The sequence below is a fragment of the Cornus florida genome, unplaced genomic scaffold (assembly GCF_030987335.1).
Source record: "Cornus florida cultivar Cherokee Brave unplaced genomic scaffold, ASM3098733v1 CherokeeBrave_3.0.0_Hap2_Chr11, whole genome shotgun sequence".
In the NCBI taxonomy this organism is placed as follows: domain Eukaryota; kingdom Viridiplantae; phylum Streptophyta; class Magnoliopsida; order Cornales; family Cornaceae; genus Cornus; species Cornus florida.
Window position 1 is genome coordinate 135,081,053 of NW_026775581.1, and position 21,020 is coordinate 135,102,072.

Consider the following 21,020-nt stretch of genomic DNA (forward strand, 5'->3'; position numbering starts at 1 on the left):
ATCTATTTGCATATTCAATCATATATTCTCAATCATCCCTGAACACTAGGTTGTTGGCCTAACATTTAATTCAATAGTTGATTGGTGTGTGCGTGTGTTTGAGAGAGAGAGAGAGAGAGAGAGAGAGACGCTAAATTCACTCACTAACAAATCTGAAGTATGTGTGATGATTGTAAAAAATGCATCATATCTTGACTAATTGTGCTCTCAGAGTATGAACATTAGCAGAAGGAAAAATAAAAGGTAAAATTGAAAACACTGGTCAAATAAATTTAGTTTCTATAGTACAGGCCATTTCCTTCACATTATTTTGATACAGAAAATTATACACATACAGATCCAATCTTATAACAATAGTGTTCCTGAACATCATGCTCTTCCCTTTCTTCTTCTTGAATTCCTAATCTTTATCTTCAAATCTAGTAATCCCAGAGACAATCAAGGTCCACTGGTCCAGCTGATGAAGTAAATGGATCCTCATATGACTTCTGTTCCAACTCTTGGTTTGACACAAATTCTGGTCTTGAATTTTGCTGCTTTGGTGCATTGTTCTGAAGCAGAAGCCTCATTATGGACTGGTCTTGCATCAGAAAAGAGTCGGCGTATTGCGAATTCGCAAAGTTTGGCACAATCTGATTGATGAAGAATGAGTTTGGGAGAGAGAGTTTTGGAGAAAGCAACGAAGCAGAGGAAGATATATCAGATGGTTTCGTAGAAGATGCTAAAAGTGGAGTGTTGAAGCTCGTGTCTTCCTGGGGTTTTTGGTCCTCCATGGAATCGGAGAAGCAGGTCACGTGAGACGTATCAGCAGCTATGTTTCTTGTCTGGCCATCATAAGCAGAACAATCCATTAATGGAGGCAAATTCGAAGGCGGCGATTCATCGCCATAACTGCTCATCCTCACCAACCCTGAAATATGTATCTTCTTCCCACATGAGCTCTTCTGAAATATTCTACAAATCACCCATTCATTCTGCAATAAATGAAAGGAAAACGTTAAAATCCTCACCCAGGAACAGAATTTTCTAGAGAAAACAGAGGAAAATGAAAGGAAAACATAAATAACCTAAAAAGGAAACAGAGTTTTTAGGAGAAAACAGAGGATGAGATGATTCATTCACCTTTGCTGTTTTGTGGAGGCTATACATGGAATACTTGCCCTCTAATCTATATTCATGCATGACCCAGTTGGTTTTCTCTCCTTTAGGAGCCCTTCCTCTGTAGAAAACCAAAGTTTTCTTCATCCCAACCAGTTGTTGCGACTTGTAAATCTCCTTATCTTTGCCTGTTGCCTTCCAATACCCAGCATCTGTGGCTCTGTTTGTCCTCAAACCAGTTGGGTATTTCCTATCCCTAACACAGAAGAAATACCACTCTTTTTCGCCCATTTTCGCTTTCCCTTCAAAATATGAATTCAGAATACACTTAAGGTTCATAGTATACTTAAAGAAAATGAAAAATTATATAGACAACAAGAGACTTACACGGCAAATCCCAAGGCTCAACCTTATTCAAATCAACTTCTCCGATTGCTTTAGCACAGAAGCAGCCGTCACGGACCTTTGGAGACAGATAGTGAGTTATAAGCTCTTCATCAGTTGGGTGAAATCGAAAACCCGGAGGCAATTCTATTGGTTCATCTTCCCTACCAATACTTGAATTTTTTTCCATTCCTGTAATCCTTACCAAAACCCTATGTTTCAAAGAACAAATCTCAAAGCTTCTACTAACTTATAATGGTGCTCTCACAATTCACAACACAAGCTCTAAATTGTGCTAACAAACACAAACCCACAACTTTAAACCTCTGAATTTGAAAAGGGTTGGTACCAAAATATCTCTAGAAATCCATACTGAACAGAAAACAGACAAAAGCAACCTAGAAGGGATTTTTTTTTTTTTTTTTTTTTGTGAGCCTACAAAACAAAGATTTTGTTAGATGATATAAAGAAAACTAGATATTTACAACATTAACTTTGAAGGAATATGCAAACATGAGAGAGAAGGGAAGGGAGAAGATCTTCTTAGAGAGAGGAATTGAAAGATGTTATGAAAAGAAGGTAGTCTGAGGAACAGAAGTCCATAAATAGGGGTTTTGGGGAGAGAAAGAAACGTAGTTTTTAAGGCAAATTGGTGGGTAGGTTATGGTTTTCAGCCATCTCTTTCTACCCCTTTTTTTTTTTTTTTTTTTTAATTATTATCATTTCCTTTTCTTCTTCAATATGACCAGCAATAACTCGTCCCTATTCTCTGCTTCAATATGTGATAACTAACTCTTTTTTTAATTTACTTATAGTCGACGGGCTGTAGTCATAAATTATTATATTCAAAACAGTGAAAACAACTGTGTTAGTTGTCATTTGTTTAACAAAAGTTAAACTACTGTGGAATATTATATAGTTTAAATTTTTAAAAAATTTATCACATTCTTTTGATGCCAAAAATGATATATCTCACAACAAACTTAGTGTCGTAAGTCATAACTGTCTGAATTTGAACAATATTACAAAAAAACACATTCTCTCTTTTCTTTTTTGTCAAAACCAATTTTGTCCTCTCTGTGGGCAGGACCGATCCTCTCTACTTATATATATATATATATATATATGGAGTTTTTCTTTCTTTTTTTCCTATTCACACTTCTATTGTTCTCAAGAAATTAAACTTCGGACTTGGAATGTCAATTTGACCCGCCCTATTATGTTAGTGAATTGAATTTGGGATTATCCTAATAGATTTAGGGACGTATTCAATTCGAATCCATCCAATTAATAATTAATATATAAATAAATATTCTTTTATTAGCTATAATATATTTTTCTTTCTTATTATAATTTCTTATTAGCTATAATATACTACCCAAAAAAGAAAACTAAAATTATCTTTAAATTATTCAAGTTTGAATTATTTATTCTTAAAAAATATATATATCTGGGCGTCACGAATCCGTCCCGTCTCATATCGAATTTGAAAAAATATTTTTATTAGTGAGACGGGTTTGGGAAAGGAGTGTTCCATCCCGAACTGTCTCGTTGACATCCTTACTTCTAATCTTCTATTCTATTTTTAAAAATGAGAGAATACCATTGGTGATTAATATATAAAAATTTCATATAGTAATTTACAATAATAACTTTATTTAAAGTTCAAGAAGTATGGGAAGGATGAGTTTGTTAGATTGGTACACTTAATTACAATCCTAAATGGAGAAAGTGTCTGCTCAATTAATTAGTTCCATGTGAACTGCAGAGCAAATGCATCTGACTGGTTTCACAGAGATGATTTATGTGTGGTGTTTGGCAGAAGTTTTAATTCATGAGCATGCTCATACCTCTTAACAAAATGAAGGAGATATTGACTACTACAGTTCATGCTAGAGCAGCATTTTAAATCATCAAAACAAATGGAGAAGACAATACAAATGACAAAGTGATTGCGTAACAAAAAAAATCACTGATATTGCGTTTAAGAGTATTAAATTGAGGCTTTGGAATTACAATCGCAGAAAATATAGTTTGAATTTTGAATTAAATTTTTTATTATTTTTATTTTTTATAATTTTAATATGTCAACAACCCAGTGTTCTCAAGCATGACTTTCAAATGATTTTATAATAACGTTATCATTTTGCGATGATATTTTTGTCTTAAATCATTAAATTGAGAGTATTAATGCGTCAATATTCTTAATTAATTGATTGAAGCACGCGTGAGAATCGATGATGCTTTCACTTTTACAAGAAGAATCCAAAATTGCTACCATTTTCGCTTTTATACCAGGGAAAAACAGAAATTGTAGTGAAATTCTAAAATTAGTTAGGTAATATGACTCGTATTTCACTGGATGCCCAAAGTTTATAACTCAAAACTACAACTGGAACCATCTGTCAATGGGTGCTGAAGTAATGCCAAATATGCCCTAGCTTTCTTCTCAAAACGTGCATTTAGACGCAAGTAATTAATTTTAGTAAAACATTATAAATCATCAATACCACTGTAATTAGCAAAAAATAAATAATTGAAATATCAGTTTATATAACCGTATATTGTATTCACGTGCCAGCTAATGCACACTAGGCTTTGCACCTTGTAATTGGCATTTCTTTGAATAGACTGAAATTACAAAATACCCCTCCACCTTTACCTTCTGAATATAAGGATATTGTGGTCATTTTGAATTAACTGAAAAATGAAAAAGAAAAAAATAAAATAACTGGTAATTAAGCTAATTTAATAATATTCTTTTTATTATTTAAAACGTCATGACATGCATAAGATAAGGTGGAAGTTGCAACTAACTAGTGTGTGATATGAGAGGAGGGGGGTCCTAGGAGGTGGTAGATCCTGGTTGGTTTGTTCTATAACAACCAAGGATTTTAATGGAGACCATTCCTAATATCTTTAATTGACTTGCCACGTAGTAATTGCTAATGAATTTATGAATTTAAGTTTCGACCTAAAATATTTGAAAAATATTTTTTTTTAAGTAAAATATATTTTTTTTATTTTTTATGTTTTGGTCTCTAATAAAGGTGTAGGTCGTGGTTGAGGTTGAATATAGAATTTGTAGATTATTTTTATTGAGTTTTAATATTTTTTTTCTTTATAAATATTTTATAGCAAATAAATACCAAAATATAATTTACATCCAAACAAACAGAGCGTAGACTCTATGACTAATTAACTTAACACTTGTAATATCAACCTTGTATATTTTTATTTAAAGATGAAAATTAATATTACATAGTAAGTTTGGGTGCTACAATTTGATTGATCCAAACGCCCCTTTTACTCTAGGAATTTTAAAGAGAGAATTGATAAATCAACAACTAGAAATCTAGAACCGACAGGAGAGTTTACTAGTTTGGCTCCAAATAGGGATATATATATTACAGTAGAATTTAGAAATGTTGTGAAGAAGAGCATTTAATTAGGTGATGTGTGTGAACATGGCAAGAAATATCTAATATTTTTGTAAAAAAAAATATTAGATAGTTTGAGAGTATGATACATCTTATTTTATAAAGTTATTTTTTAATTACTAGTCTCATTCTATTTGATAATATCATTCTTTATTCACATAAAGTAATCTCATTTTATTTGATTGTCCGAATTGAACATGGTATCACAACTCATTTTTAGATTAGGAGAGTTCCAACAAACCACAGCTGGACCCATGATATTGTATATAGTTTGTATATATACTAAAAGAAATAGACAAAATTGTTATATAATCATTTAAAATTTTGTCTATTTTAACAGATTCATGTGTCGAAATCAAATTTTGTTATATAATCATTTAAAATTTAACACGTTATAAACACATGAATCCTTTCAAATATTGATCCAAACCAAGTCAAAATTACTTTTTGTGGCTCAATAGTTTGGTTTCAATTTTAAAAATAGTGAAATTGTTACATATATAATAGTCAAACCATGATATTTATACATACATACATACATATATATATATATATATATATATATATATATATTTGATTCATTTAATTGTTGTTTAGTAATAATTTCATTACCATAGACTAGAAACAATCAAAGATATATATTTACATTGTTTAACCTTACACTTGGTCACATAAACAAATTAACAAAATTATATTCTTGTTTTTGTTGGCTCATGAATGTACTCATAACTAATTAACTATGTTAGTAGAAGATTTTAGAAGGAAAAAAAAAATAATAAGAATAAAAGGAAAAGGAAAAACTTAATACTTCCTAATTGTCAATTTAAAAAACTTTGATTCACTATCATTTTTTATTTTTGAATCATTTGATATTATTTTTAATCATATTCTTTTAATATATTTATATACTATCTATATGTTATACTAAAAGTTTATTTTGATAATTTTGATTGACAAAAATTGTGAGTCTAAATTTTTGAGGTTGACAATTAATACAAGACTGAGGTAGTAATTACTTGTACGAGCTCGCACGTGCTTTAATAGAATATGAGCTCCGCATAGGGAGAAGAAGTAATGTAATGATCGGAAAGAAAGCAACGGACAGAAGCTCGAAACTCCACCAACGGTCCTCCCTATGGCGAAACTGCACAAACCTCCGAACCCTCAAACAAATCCATGCTTTCATGATCATCAATGGCTTCAACTCCAATCCATCTGCTCTCAGAGAACTAATTTATGCTTCAGCCATAGCCATTTCGTGGTCCAGTTTAGACTATGCCCACCAACTGTTCGCTCAAATTACCGAACCAGACCTCTTCATGTGGAACACCATGATCAGAGGTTCAGCTCAGAGCCCCAACCCATTAATGGCTGTTTCTCTCTATAAACAGATGGAAAGACGGTTTGTTCGACCCGATAACTATACCTTCCCGTTCTTACTCAAGGCTTGTACTAGGCTTTCTTGGGCTAATATGGGATGTGTGATTCATGGGAAGGTTGTGAAATTCGGTTTTGAATCGAATACGTTTACAAGGAATACTCTTATATATTTTCATGCCAATTGTGGGGATATAAAGGTGGCGAGTGAGCTTTTTGATGTTTTGGCGAAGAGGGATGTTGTTCCTTGGTCGGCTTTGACTGCTGGGTATGCCAGAAGAGGTGAGTTGAGTGTCGCGCGACAACTGTTTGATGAAATGCCTGTGAAAGATTTAATTGCTTGGAATGTGATGATTACCTGTTACGCTAAGCGGGGAGAGATGCAGAGTGCGAGGGAGCTTTTTGATGAGGTGCCGAAGCGTGATGTGGTGACTTGGAACGCAATGATCGCAGGGTATGTGCTTTGTGGGTTGCACGAGCAGGCGTTGGAGATGTTTGAGGAGATGAGAAGTGTGGGAGAACAACCGGATGAGGTGACCATGTTGAGTCTTTTGTCTGCTTGTGCTGATTCGGGAGGTTTAGATGTTGGAGAGAAGATACATTGCTCTCTTTTGGAGATGCGTTTAGGAGATTTGAGCATTATACTTGGCAACGCACTTATAGACATGTATGCCAAGTGTGGGAGCATTGAGAAAGCACTTGAAGTGTTTTGGGGAATGAGAGAAAAAGATGTCGCAACATGGAGTTCTATAATAGGTGGGTTAGCTTTCCATGGTCATTCTGAGGAATCAATTTGTCTTTTCAAGGAGATGCAGAGAATGAAAATCAGGCCGAATGAAATTACCTTCGTTGGTGTCTTAATTGCTTGCAGTCATGCAGGAAAAGTAAAACAGGGCCGTCAATATTTTAAGCTAATGAAGGATGAGTATAATATTGAGCCAAACATAAAGCATTATGGGTGTATGGTGGATATGCTAGGGCGTACTGGGCTATTGAATGAAGCGTTTGAGTTTGTAGACTCCATGGAGATTGAACCCAATGCCATTATTTGGAGGACCCTGCTTGGGGCTTGTAAGATTCATGGAAACGTTGAGTTGGGGAGGCGTGCAAATGAGCAGCTACTCAAAATGAGACGGAACCAGAGCGGTGACTATGTATTACTCTCTAACATATATGCCTCAAGAGGTGAGTGGGATGGTGTCGAAAAGGTGAGGCAGTTAATGGATGATAGTGGGGTGAGGAAAGAGCCTGGGTTTAGCCTAATTGAAGCAGATGACAAAGCTCTTGTGCATTTCTTGTTTGATGCCAAGCCTAAATCTAATTCCAGAAAGGGAACTCCTTGAGCTGCAAAGTGGTTAGAATTCCTCTCTTGCAGTCCTTCCATTGTACCAATACAAGCATGTTACATGCAATATTAGATGGCATTTCTTTTATATAAACTTCTTTGGCAAATATTTCTATTCCTCGGAACTTATTCATTTGTATTTTCTTATAACCTTTTCCTCAAATGAATGTATTCTGATATTGTGATAAATTGACAAAGAATGAAACTTTGACATGGCTGCTCCCAAGACTTCTTCTCAGATGAACATATGTTTATAGAAATTAATTATAAAACTTATTGGTCGGAGATTGTGAGTATGTGCTTTATGTATTTCCTTGATCAAGGAAAAATTATTTAAGGGTAAAGTGCAAAAAAAAAAAAAAAAAAACCTGTTATATAAAAATTGTGCAAATACCCCCATGATCATCAATTAATTGTAAAAATAGTCCAGCAATGTTCCAACCTCCTTGATAGGAGTCCATCAATTAGGGTGAGTTTTGAAATGAAACTCCTCTATCCAAAATGATTCCTGCAAATATTTTTTAGATCCAATTCTTTCGATTTGTCATCACTCACACCAGAAAAAAAATAATAATAAAAATAGATTTGTGTCTGGGTTTCTGTTGGGTCTGCGCACTTCCCATTACCTTCTTCAGTTTCCACATGTTTCTCTCTGGGGAATGGGCTTTGTTTCCACCTGAATAACATTTATTATGTTACTGTGCCAGCACTACCCATACAATATTCGATCGTGTGTCTTCCGTTTGTTTGCGTAACCAATCCAATTGGACTCCATGTTTGGTTAATCTTTAATTGTTTGGTTTTCTCGGTCACTGTTACTATAAAATCTTTTAACTGGGTGGGATTGTTGGGGAAGATGGAGTTTGATCGGTAATGGGTTTGAATGTTTGATGGGGTTGGAGGAGCTGGTGGTGGAGGGTTTGAGGATGTTGGACGACCACACGTGTTCAGTGGTGTCCGGAGATGGAGAGAGAAATATGAGAGAGAGAAGATAGAGTAAGGGTATTTTGGGGCTTTTATGAAATATTTTGGTCAAAATTGATGGTCAATCAAGGGCAATTTGTTCATATTTTTCAAATGTGAAATTTTTTATATAACAGGATGTTCCTTGCACTTTATCCTTTATTTTAATTTTTTTTTATTTTTTTTTTAAAAAAAAAAAAGGAAAGAAAAAGACACCATTGGGATGACATAGTGGTTCAGAAAAGGGTGCTGAATGGATGACGCATATCAACTTTCATTTACATTACACAGAAACAAACATATTTGGATAAAGGAAACAGGAAAAACATATTTCTGCACCATGTGGCCAGCTACTGAAATATTTTTGAGCAATCAGGACTGAAATTATAAGCAAAATATAGAGAAACATTGCTATGAACAAGATGAATATTGAGAGACAAATACTTTTTTTCCAGAAGATTTCCCAATATATCATTCCAAAATCCAAATCAAACGTAGATATAGAAAAATAGTTGACAAGAGCCACTGACATTCACTCTTACAAACTGAAATAGACACACGTGAAAAAGAAATACACAGATACACTGATGAGCATGAGTAATTGGAAGAGTGGGTGACTGATCATCTCACGTCAAGGTCGAGAAAGGGCTACAGCGGACAACAAGATTAACAGTATAAACACAAGAATTCCTCCAAAAGATCCGATCAAAGATCCAGAAGTGCGCTCACAGAAGGATTGGAATTGTTGGCAGAGGGCAAACCAGTTTGCTTTTGCATTGCCCTTGTGTGCTAGGTACACAATTGCTGCAGCTGCTGAAGCTCCAGCGGTTAAAAGAGCCAACATTGCCTTCACAGCATCAAATTTTGTTAGGACATACTAGACATGCAGAAGGCAACTTTGAAAAAATTAATAAACTTCGAACTAAATAGATTTCTACTGTGTGTGTGTGTTTTTTTTTTTTTTTTTTTTTTTTTTTTTTTTTGTAGAGTGTAAAACCTTCCTCTTCAATAACTTCAATAGGCATTTTTATTAAATTTTCATTAAACTGAAGTTTAGCTATGTCTCCAAGGAATTACCGAGTCAAAGCAGATCAAGAATATCCTACTGGGTCGTGCGCTGCTCCTCACAATGTGGAATATGGACAGCGCCAGAGAGAGAGCCAAATAAGCACATACGATGGAATTTACAATCACAAAGAACCTGTTGTAAAGCTCACACTGTTATTTATATTTACATATTCTCGGAAACAAACAAACAAATAGTGTTCCTTAAACGGTATTCACAGCATTAGTAGTATGAACACTTACATGAATGCTGGAAAATCGTCAAAATCAGCCCTGAATCGGATGAACTGTGTGACAAAAGGAAGTGTTTGATCAGTTGTTCCCATGGCAACTGCACTTCCTAAGGTTCCAATGATTGCAATGAGTCTCAAAATGAAGTCAAGTATGGAGACCCCTCTGTTCACCCCACTTTGTGGAGTGGAACCCTTGGAGGCCTCACCAAGCTCAAGGGTTCCAGCCTTCATCTTTTTAAGAAAATAGGTATGGAGTGCTAGGGTTTTTAGAAGGTGCTTGAGAAGGAAGTGCATGGAAGATGAGAGTGGCATCTGAATTTATACATGTTGTAAAGTTGCCAAGTGGCATGGTAGGTTTGGTTGTCATTGGTCGGATAAAACCCCCACTTATCTAACTCAATCCATGCGTCATCATTTGACAAGTACATCATATACTTACTAAAGCATGTATTTAGACTTGTTTTTAAAACACTACCTGCCCTTGCATGCTGTGTCATTTGGATAATTGTGTACAAAGCATGAGTGACTTGCATGTTCCAACTCCACCAAATGTATGCCCAAAGTTGGAAAACATTAAGGTTTTCAAATTTGCTATGTTTGAGGAATTATTGGTCATATTCCTGAATCCGCCATGTAGGGCTGATGTAGTAAGATGGGGCAGTTGGTACATATCTTGGCAACCAGATTTCAAAGAACAAATGAAAGTTGAGTTGTTGCATGATTGTTATATATCTCATTAACCAACCCACTTTGTTCCTTTACCCTTGTGACATTGTGGAACAGAAATTGAGGTCTATATGACCCCCTTTCTTTTTTCTTGGATGTCTTTTGTGCCAAATTCAACAGAAGTCTACTGGCCTCAAGTCTACTGACCTGACATACCTTGCTTCCCATCCGTCTCTTCTAGAAGAGATATAGCATCATTCTCCATGATCCCAAGTTAAGAACTCTAGATCTATGTCCATTTGAGAGAATATCCAATACTTCCAGAGTACTTACATGTGGTACCCCAGCCAATTCAGAATAATGGAAACTCTCAGTTTTTCTCCAAAATAGAGAATTGGGTGGTTTTCAAGACAAATGAGTTCTCATTCACTGGGAATACATAATAGAGAATTGGATAGTTTTCAAGACAAATGAGTTCTCATTCACAGGGAATACATATTGCGCTTATGCAGTAATGTCTACCACTTGACCAACATTATTGCTATTTATAAACTATAAAAACCATATGATCTGATACTTTTTATGTCCCTCTTCAAATATTAGATACTCCCAATATTTTTTTTCCCCTGCTTGTTTTCCTCAAAATTATGAAGAACAAAAAAGACGACAAAAAAGGAAGCATTTCCTTTGTATGCTAGGCAGACAAGAGCTCCTGCTGCTGAATTCCCAGTAAGCATCAAAAGAGCGCTTTGCTTTCACATAGTCTAATCTAGGTTCGTTCATTAGAAATGTTACATCCATGAAATACTTTCACATATTTTAATAATATAGGTTCATAAAAAGGGCTACATCCACGAACTACTTCGGACTCAACGATAACAAACTTATATTCCAAAAAGTACAGTAGCAACAAGAAAAAGAAACCTACCAGACCTCGTTCCATCTGGAGAAATATAGAATTTCAGTCAACCTAGCATCAATCTTCTCGTTCTATAAACATCCGGGCAAAGATGACCAACCAAGCCTTTAATATGACAATGCACAACATTGTATATTTACAAAAATGTATATGTATAATCAGATGCAGGAGAGGTGAAGAAAGGAAGGAAAAGGTATCCCCAAGAACATTACATTCCTTGCAACATAAAAAGGAAAAAGATATTGGCAAAATTTGAGAATCAGAAAGAAATGTGTAGCACTCCCAATTATACGTCAATATACATATAATGTGATGTACAGATCTTCTGGGATCAGCGAACTCATTATAGGGGGAAAGTAAAACTACCAATGGACTAATCCGCAAAGAGAACCAAACTAAGAAGCTCCTCAGAAGGCACGAACATGGAAAAATAAATATGAAGTGATAACAACTACCAACCACAGATTCAGTTATGCTTTGTTACCGTGGTTTGTTCTTGGGGACTTTTTTCCGAGAAAATCCACTTTCAGAAAGAAGCGTTGCTAGAAAGGGACGAGTGCTGTTGCTGTTGTCCTTGTCCCCGGAATTGCTCAAGTTGCTAATGAAAGACCAGTGAGTCTCAAAATCAGGTTCATAACCATTTTGCTGCATCTTTTGTAAGAACTCTGATGCCTTGCTGAGGTTGTTTTCAGCGCGGCACTTGTTAATCACAGAGCAATACATCTCCCTGGTTGGAGTTTCACCTATTTGAACCATAAAATTCATTACCCTTTCTGCTTCTGCAATTTGTCCATCGTAGCAGAAGCTTTGGATAAGCGCATTCCAAGTGTTGACGCTTGGCTTAAGACTTCTATCCAACATCTCGGTATGCAAATCTAGAGCTTGTTCCAATTTATGACTTGAACAGAAACCTTGGATTATGCCATCATAACTGGTAGAATTTGGGATGTTTTTTTTCTTCAACATTATGTTTAGAAGCTCAACAGCCTTATCTTGTCTTCCATACCTACAGAGCCGCTTAATTAGATTATCGTAATTGATATTGTCAGGAATTAGACCCTTTTCTACCATCCGGTCCAAAAAATTTACTGCTGCTTGAAGCTTACCTTGAGCAAGAAGGCCCTCGGCGATTGCATTTTGAATGATTGAATCATGAATCCAACCTCTTGATTCCATTTCTCGACTCAAGTCCAAGGCTTTTCCAAGCTCCCCTTCACAACACAGGCAGCTTATTACTTTTCTCAAACTGCAATTACTCGGCCTAAGGTCTTTAAGCATGGCAGCATTCAGATACTGCAGCGAACGTGACACGGCTTTACAACGCGAATAACCATACACAAGAAAATTATAAGTGACTGTGTCGAGTTGCAATCCCTTCTCCTGAAGTTCATGTAGAAGGGTATCCACAATCAAAATGTTCCCAGTTGAGAAAAGACGGAAAATCAGAATGTTATAAATGGTGAGATAGGGAGGGTTGCTTTCTTTAAGCATAAGCTCTTTCATGCTTAATGCAAAAGGGACCCTTCCCTCCATACACATAAAACGCACCAAATTACGGTAACTCAAGATTGAAATGCTTAAGTTCTTTCGTACCATGATGCCGAGTAGCTCCCCAACTCTCCTCGAATTTCTAGCTTGGCAAAACCCTTGAACCAACATGTTATAAAATTCAGTACCTGGGAGTAAGCCCTTCAACAACATATCCTGGAATAGATTGACTGCTTCTTCAACCTTCCCTGTCTTAGAAAACCCATTTATCAGAGCGCAGTGGACAGAAAGTGAATCAGAGTATTGCTCTCTCAAGCCAATCTCTTTCAAAGTGACAGCTTTCTCAAAATTACCAGCCCTACACAAGTGAGGAATCAACAGAACAGCAACATCCATGCTTGGAGTCAAGTTCTTAGCTAGCATAATATCGAATACCATAAGAGCTTTCGAGAACTTCTTCTCCGTATAGAAACCTCTTATAAGATGACTATAAGCCATGTGGTCCAAGACAAAGCCCTGTGTTAGAAGTTCCTCCACCAAAACATGTGCAGTGCTCGTAAACCCCGTACCACAAAGCCTTTCAAGGAAAGCATGACAAATATCCAATCTTAAGTTAGGGTAGGCCGCCATCACTATTTCAAAAAGTTCCATTGTTTCCTTGAGCATTTCTTGCTGGCATAGACAATCCATAATAGCCTTCCAATTCTTTAACGCAGGTAACCATTTATCTTGTCGAGCAAGTTCCCAGCAATCGAGGTGCTCCCTCAAGCTTCCTTTCTTGCATAAACCCGTTATCATAGCAGTATACGTCTCATCCCTGATTTCCAAATGCCGTTGGACAATTCCATAAAATATTATCCTTGCCTTGTTTATTAATCCCCTTGTGCTAAGTGATTGGACAAGCAAATTGAGAGCTTCTTGGTCCAGCTGATTAGTCAACTTCGGCATTTTGTCTAAGAGAACGGTGATTGCCTTGATACAGCGACAGGAAGCACAAAGCCCTTTCACTAATGTTGAGAAGACGGACAAAGACAGTTCTTGCCCCCAGCGAACCATTTCATCTACCATCAGCAATGCAGTTTTAAGTTTTCCATCACTGCAATGCTTCATTACAAGGGAGTTAAAATCAGGAACCACGGAATCTTCGAGAACATCACTCATAGTCTTATCATATTCTTCTAGGTCTGTCTCTAAATAAAGTCCATTCCCAAGGGCATCAAAAAATTCTGTTTTCGAGAATCCCACATCATTGTCCCTTCTCACCTTTACAGCCAAGGGATTGAGCCCCAGGATAGTAAATGCTTTGGAGATGGGATCCTCTAGTGAAGATATTTGGATCAAACCATGATCCACCATCTTGCAAACCACCATTTTCACTTCGTCAAACTGTCTAGCTTTACAATATCCTGCTAAGAGAACTCTGAAAGTTGCCATATTAGGTGTTACTCCCTGATCATCCATTTCACAAAGAATGTCTTGGGCGTGTTTCCACATGCTCTCCTTGAACATTCCACTAATAAGAGCATTATAGGAATGTACATCAGGTTTGAGGCCTCTCGATAAAACCTCTGACAAATAAAAGAAAGCATTCTTCAGTTTCCCTTCACGACAACTCCAACCAATTAAGATACCAAAAGTTATTTCATCAGGGATGAAACCTAAACATTCCAGTTCCTCAATGAACAAATTTGCTCTTTCTATGGAAAAATTTCTACACAAAGAAAATATAATCTTGTTGCCAACTACAACACCAGGTGCACACTTGATCTCAAAAAATAAATTCAGTAGATCATCATAATCCTTCTTCTCACAATATTTACTTGCAATTGCATCAAGCACTAAATTACTAGGTTCCATTCCAAAAGCAGTCAACTTCTTAACAAGATTTCTGGCTTCCCGAACTTTTCCATCCCTGCATAGTAAATCAATAACATTCTCAAAACTATCCATTTCTGCTCCACTCATTCCTAATCCCATTTCCACCATATCCATATAAACTCGAAACACTAATTGGGTTTCTTTCATCTGAACCAAAAAAGCAAGAATAACACGATAACAAGACCCTGATGGGACTAAACCTTGCCTCCTCATTCGATCATGTATTGACATAGCCCTTTTCAAATCACCAGCACCAACATACCCTTCAACTAAATTACTGAAAATTTCATTATTATCCATTGGAATTCCTTTACTGTCCATTGTTGAAAGCAAAAATTCAACTTCCTCAAATAACCCACCTCGGACCAGCATTGTGGCCATGACCTGACAAGACCGAGGAAGATGCTTAAAATCCCTACTTTGGCCACTAGCCCATTTGAAAATTCCCCATAAAGACTCGATCTTTTTAGCTTCATTTTCAATCTCCCCACTATAAAATTGAAAACCCAGTAATATTTCGAGAACATCCTCGGGTTTTAACTCAGAAACTCTCCGAAATCGACGGGTAATTTCAGGGCTTAAATCAGACAACTCGAAAAGCAGTTCTCTGAGAGAAGGGTTAGCAAAGGTGTCTACTTTCTTGTCCCCAAGATGTGAACATCTCAACAGGACTGATTTAGCAATACCAGAAGTGTTAATTGAAGACAAATCTATGCAGGTATCGTTTGTTCTGTGTGTAGATGATGATGGTGTCGGTGGTTTTGGCACTTCAGATAATGCGGTGAACAAATGATGTTTTGAAGTAAAGAGAGAGAAGACAGAGAGGAGAGAGCAAACCTGATTGATTTGGGGCTTGTGGAGTTGAAGACTCGGAGTTCGAAACATTAGATTGGAAACAACGATGGTAGAGATTGTTTTTCTCATCTATTGCTTGCATCTTTTGGGTCTTTTGGGGAAAAACAAATTCTCTCTATGGATGGAATGAGAGAGAAGAAGAGGCAAACCAAACGACAATGCGTTTGTGAGAGAATGTGATATTTTAGGTCTCTAAAATAAATAAATAAATCAAAGTTAATTTCTTCAAGTAGTAAAATTACACTTCATAAGTTTGGAGCTGCTGGGTGCAGCAAAGTTCATTTCATCAAACGGCTGACGGACCAGTAGGGAGTCCTGATTAAAGACCAATAAATTGCTTGGCTAAATCCTTATTTAATCAAACGGCTGACGGACCTACTCTTTCTTATAAGGACGTTTTTACATTGTTTTCCTCTGATTTTTATTTTTTATTTTTTCTCACAAACATGAACTCAGAAGCACATTTTGAGCTTACAAAATATGCAATGTCACTCAAATTATAGGATTAAGTTGAGTCTCAAAAATATAGCCCTTGTGCCTCGATGAGACGAGGAGTAATATTAATATTGTGAATTTTTTATTTATAATAATAATTATTATATAGATTTTTTAGAATAATGTGGACTAATTTCACCTTATCACGCAGTATAAATGCGTAAATTGAAATTATAATATTTTATAAATTAGGGTGGTTTCAAATTCCATTTGATTTCATGACATGGGATCCCATTCATCAATGACTTTAAATTCCATTCCTCCAATATTACCATTCAAAATCAAGTCTACAACCTTAATCCAACAACCCTCATTTCAATCCTCAAGCCCCATGCGATGCATAATTTCATGATAAATAAATAAATATATATATATATATATGTTTTATAAGTATTTAGTACGAAAAATTATTAATGTTTACCAAATTATAATTTTAAAAGTTGAAAGAGATGAAAAAATAAAAGAAAAAAAAAAAAATGAAGGATTAATTACAATGAGATTCCATGAGATTTGTTTTAATGACAATTATATATAAATTGAATTTTTTTTTTAACAATGACAACCCTAAAATTTAATAAAGTTAACAAAGGCCTCCCAACTATCACCTGCCACTTAAAGAATTTACATTGTACTTTTGAATTATCAATTAATCAATTTAAATAATAAAATTACCCTTCTAACCTTGTATAAAAAAATAAAAACCAAACCCAAAAATTTCCCTTTCTCCTCATTACAATCCATTACCACACCACCTCTATCCTCATTACAATCCATTACCACACCACCTCTATCATCTAAATCAATATCTGTTGCAGTGAATGTCGCACCCACCATCACCACCACTTCACTATTCAAAACCCAAATTTTCAACATACACTCACATATATTTATACATATATACACACACATACCATCAATTTCAAACACCAAATCTTCAATATATATATATATATATATATCTAAGGTCCTAGACTTCGACGGTGGCCGACGCCCAATTTAATGCGTCTAAATTCAAACCCTAAATCAAACTATTTTCGCAATGATTTCAACAATCAACCCACCCATTTCCCCGAATCCCAGTTAGTTGAACCCCTGTATACACAGTTAGTTGAACCCCTGTGTACAATTATATATACACAGATATATATATATATATATATATATATATATATATATATATATATATAATTGGTGAAATAGTTTAAGAATTGGTGAAAATGGAGGGGTTCAAGGTGTTTGGGTTCAACCGGAAATTTAAGATAACCGAGGTGGAGCCACCCCTGGACGTGAAAGCGGCGTTCATGAAGTACACCGATAAGGGTCCCACATGTCGGTGTATCAGCTGCACCAGTTTCTGGTCAAGTATCAGGGAGAGGAAGTGTTAAACGACGCGGATTTTTTTGGCGGTGGCGGCGACCAGATCTGAGGGTTCAACGACGACAGATTTTTTGGCGGTGGCGGGATCCGAGGGTTCAACGACGACGGATTTTTTGGCGTTGGCGGTGGCGGCGGCGGGATCCGAGGGTTCAACGACGACGAATTTTTTGGTGGCGGCGGCGGCAGGATCCGAGGGTTCAACGACGACGGAAGGGAGCGTGGGTTGGGTTTGTTAGGGTTTGAGAGATTTTGGTTATTTGTTGCTCTGTTTTTTTCTGTTGTGGTAGTGGTGGGTTTGTTAGGGTCAAGATTTAAGAGGCCATGTTCTTCGTTGCTCTGTTTTTTCTGTGGTGGCGGTGGGTTTGTTAAGGTTAGGATTTGAGAGATCATTGCTCTGTTTTTTCTGTTGTGGTGGTGGGTTTGTTAGGGTTAGGATTTAGGGTTTCTGATGGAGAAGGTGAGAGGTTAGAGGGAGTAGTGACGTATACTGATAGACAAACCAAGGGCAAAAGCGTTATTTGTGAGTTTTGATTATTTTTTAATTTAAATTAATAAAATATTGAAAGGCAATCTTGACTTTTCACACTTTTTAAGGACTTGTTTGGATTCAATTTCTAACAAGGCGTGTCATTGTTCAAAAAAAATCCAACGTGTATATGATTGTCATTATAATAAACTTAAGGGGTGTCATTGTAATTAATCCTAAAATAAAAGAGAGCGATAGCAGCAAAAATATCTCATTTTTATTCTTATTTACAACTATAAATCACTTTAATAGCGAAATGGATAGTTTTCAAAAAAAAGAATTTATATATATATATATATTTTGTGTGTGTGTGTATATATATTGAGAGAAATAAAAGTTATTTAGATTTCAATGCAGCCATGTAGGGTTGAATTTTGGATGAGATTTCATAAATTTTGGAACTCTTCAAACTTTGAAGTCAAATAAAAATCAATAATAATTTTTCTTGCAACTCTACAATCTCTTTGTTCTTCATCGTTTTTTTAACAATATTTTTTCAATAAAGTTCTGTTAAATTTTGCTCAACATTATTTATTTATTTTTATTTTTATTTTTATTTTTATTTTTTTGGGTAGAGAACAAATGAAGAAGATGATACAAAAAGAGAAAGATAAAACTTTACATAAACAGAAATAGGTTAAATAATGGACAATATAGAAATTTTATATTTCTTACTTAAAACAGTGTGTAGCTTAGGAAAAGTCGATTAGGAAGCATGTTTTATTGGCTTTAGTTAATCGGGTTTCTAAACCACTAAGACTTTTTAAAAGTCTGTTTTTAGAAATTTTACCAAATGTTTTTTGTTATTGGTAAAAGACTTTATGAGCTTAGAAGCTCGTTTTGAGGTTATAAAAAGCCCAACCAAACAGACCCTAATACATTCTTTTAAGATCATTTTTTTAATCAGAGAGTTTGTATATAATTACTCCGCCAAGTAAAAATCAACTAAGTCTATCTAATAATTTTTTCGTCTAGCACATCTCAACAAAGAGAACCAAAAATTACGAAGGTTTGACTTTTGTTGTGGACTTGGCAGTTAAATCCAAATACTAATCAGTTTATAATATATATATTTCATTATGCTTGTTTTGGTAAGAAAGGATAAGTATATATTTTGTTGAGTTGTTGGAGTGATAATCTTTCTTTACAAACGAATGCCCAAGTGAAAAGTAAAAATGAATATTGAAACCCATAAAAGCTAAGCTTGTTATTGTTTTGTTTAAAACTTCTATCGCGCAACTAAAATCAGATTTTACCACCAAGCTAGGAAAAGGAAACAAAAATCAGATGAGATATGAACCAAATCTATAAAAATACAAAAACTTATTTTGAAATTCATAAGGTGTACATTCAATATTAATCTAATACAATTCTAATTATACATGGCATCTTTACACAACAGAACATAATACCCATTTCCAAGTTACATATTACGTAAGGCATCATCCGGTGTCGTCCTTGTTCCGTGAGTGCCGTGTTTGAATCCCTGTCTCCTAATTTGTCAGGATAAAAAAAAAATTACATAATACACACTAGAACATAATTAAAAGAATACCTTCTAAATTGGTTTAAAAAGGGAAAAGACATAATCAGATGACAAAGATAACCTAAGAGTCATATGATAAACTTTAGCAAGCAAGCAGTTAGCAGTTTGAAGGCAACAGAGATGATGAGTAGGAGTAGCAAGACTCAGCGGACCAAAGCACATAATAACTTCAATGGAATTACCTGCAAAATACGCAAATTAAGAGAGAAATTTGACCATTGTCATTGTCATTTTCTATATTAAAAGCATCATGACCATCTTCATCGTTATCATCATAAATCTAGCATGAGAGAATGAGGCAGAAACGTAGCCAAAAATGACTTGCCGATCAACTTTGAATAAGATATATGTACAAAATATAAGCATATATACATGTGGAACAGTGTAATACATTATGATGATGCCATGGCTATATGGGTAAATATTGCCGGCAAGTCATCCTTGGCTGCGCCACATACTCTCTTTCCCACATGCAAGACTTTAGATGAATAAAACCATTCTTTTTCTTTTTTTTCATGCATCAACCCATTAAATTTATCATAGTTTCCTAAGGAAGAATCAACAACCAAACCAACCAATCCCACAAAGCCTAGACACTGCCTAAAAGAAGAAAGAAAACATTCCCTATTTGAATGGAAGAGACAAACATATATATATATATATATATATATATTCTCTCCTTATGCTAACAAAAAACATGCATTTCCCAAAGAGGGAGTCTGTGAATACAGGTAGAGAAGAAGAAGGCGATTGGACTACAAGGCCCATTTGACAGGGCTTTAGAGCTCTCTTGAGTTGTTTATAAAGAAATTGTTTACTATCGTGAAATAGGCATTCAAAGTATTAATGTAGGCTATGTAGCTAGTGGTCAGAGCTAGAGAGAGAGAGAGAGCGCTTCGGATGTGTACAATTGAAGCAATCCAATGGAGTAAAGTGACCACATTTAGCAAAGGGTTCAAGGGTTTTCAATGCGAGCCTGCAAGGGTGTCAGCTTCTGTGTCTCCTTATCAAGTCATTTAAGTCACTGCATCACCAAACACATTACATATTATGAGTTTTAATTTTAATTTGTGTCACTCCACAACTTTTTGTACTGATTTACTTTTGGGCGTTGAGTTAGGTGAAAATATTTACTTCATTGGACTATAAATTTGAGAATGTCACTTATTGGGGATTTATGATGTACCCACATGCATATGTTAAGGGTTCAGCTTATTAAATTAATGAATCCATTCCAATACATTTTCAAATGAACCAGACTTCAAACAGAGAGCTGAGTTTATCATTCAATGAGCTGAACCTTTTTTTAATTCAGCTTTGGTAAAATTCTAAGCCCAAGCTTGAACTAAATCTTAACACTACGTT

General features: G+C 35.4%; 4 protein-coding genes across 5 annotated transcripts; 1 reads left to right on the forward strand and 3 right to left on the reverse strand.

Moving 5' to 3' along the window:
- Positions 1-241: 241 nt before the first annotated feature.
- On the reverse strand, positions 242-2,221 carry LOC132285421 (NAC domain-containing protein 92-like). Its single transcript, XM_059787609.1, has 3 exons — positions 1,486-2,221; positions 1,123-1,400; positions 242-974 (listed from the first exon to the last, which is right to left on the reverse strand). Exons 1-3 carry the CDS (start codon positions 1,670-1,672, stop codon positions 420-422), a joined length of 1,020 nt encoding a protein of 339 aa, XP_059643592.1. The 5' UTR covers positions 1,673-2,221; the 3' UTR covers positions 242-419.
- A 3,705-nt stretch (positions 2,222-5,926) lies between these two features.
- Positions 5,927-7,794, forward strand: LOC132282672 (pentatricopeptide repeat-containing protein At5g15300). The gene has a single exon (XM_059784418.1). The coding sequence runs from the start codon at positions 6,002-6,004 to the stop codon at positions 7,640-7,642; it is 1,641 nt and encodes a 546-aa protein (XP_059640401.1). The 5' UTR covers positions 5,927-6,001; the 3' UTR covers positions 7,643-7,794.
- Positions 7,795-8,960: 1,166 nt separating this feature from the next.
- On the reverse strand, positions 8,961-10,774 carry LOC132282674 (casparian strip membrane protein 3-like). Its single transcript, XM_059784419.1, has 3 exons — positions 9,916-10,774; positions 9,685-9,808; positions 8,961-9,454 (listed from the first exon to the last, which is right to left on the reverse strand). Exons 1-3 carry the CDS (start codon positions 10,215-10,217, stop codon positions 9,239-9,241), a joined length of 642 nt encoding a protein of 213 aa, XP_059640402.1. The 5' UTR covers positions 10,218-10,774; the 3' UTR covers positions 8,961-9,238.
- Positions 10,775-11,437: 663 nt separating this feature from the next.
- Positions 11,438-15,891, reverse strand: LOC132282671 (pentatricopeptide repeat-containing protein At5g15280, mitochondrial). Of its 2 annotated transcripts, XM_059784417.1 has the most exons (2): positions 12,597-15,891; positions 12,319-12,496 (listed from the first exon to the last, which is right to left on the reverse strand). In XM_059784417.1, the coding sequence occupies exons 1-2, from the start codon at positions 15,778-15,780 to the stop codon at positions 12,462-12,464; spliced, it is 3,219 nt and encodes a 1,072-aa protein (XP_059640400.1). In that variant the 5' UTR covers positions 15,781-15,891; the 3' UTR covers positions 12,319-12,461. The 2 variants fall into 2 exon arrangements, with proteins under 2 accessions (XP_059640399.1, XP_059640400.1); XM_059784416.1 differs by having other exon boundaries at positions 11,438-15,891.
- Positions 15,892-21,020: the final 5,129 nt, after the last annotated feature.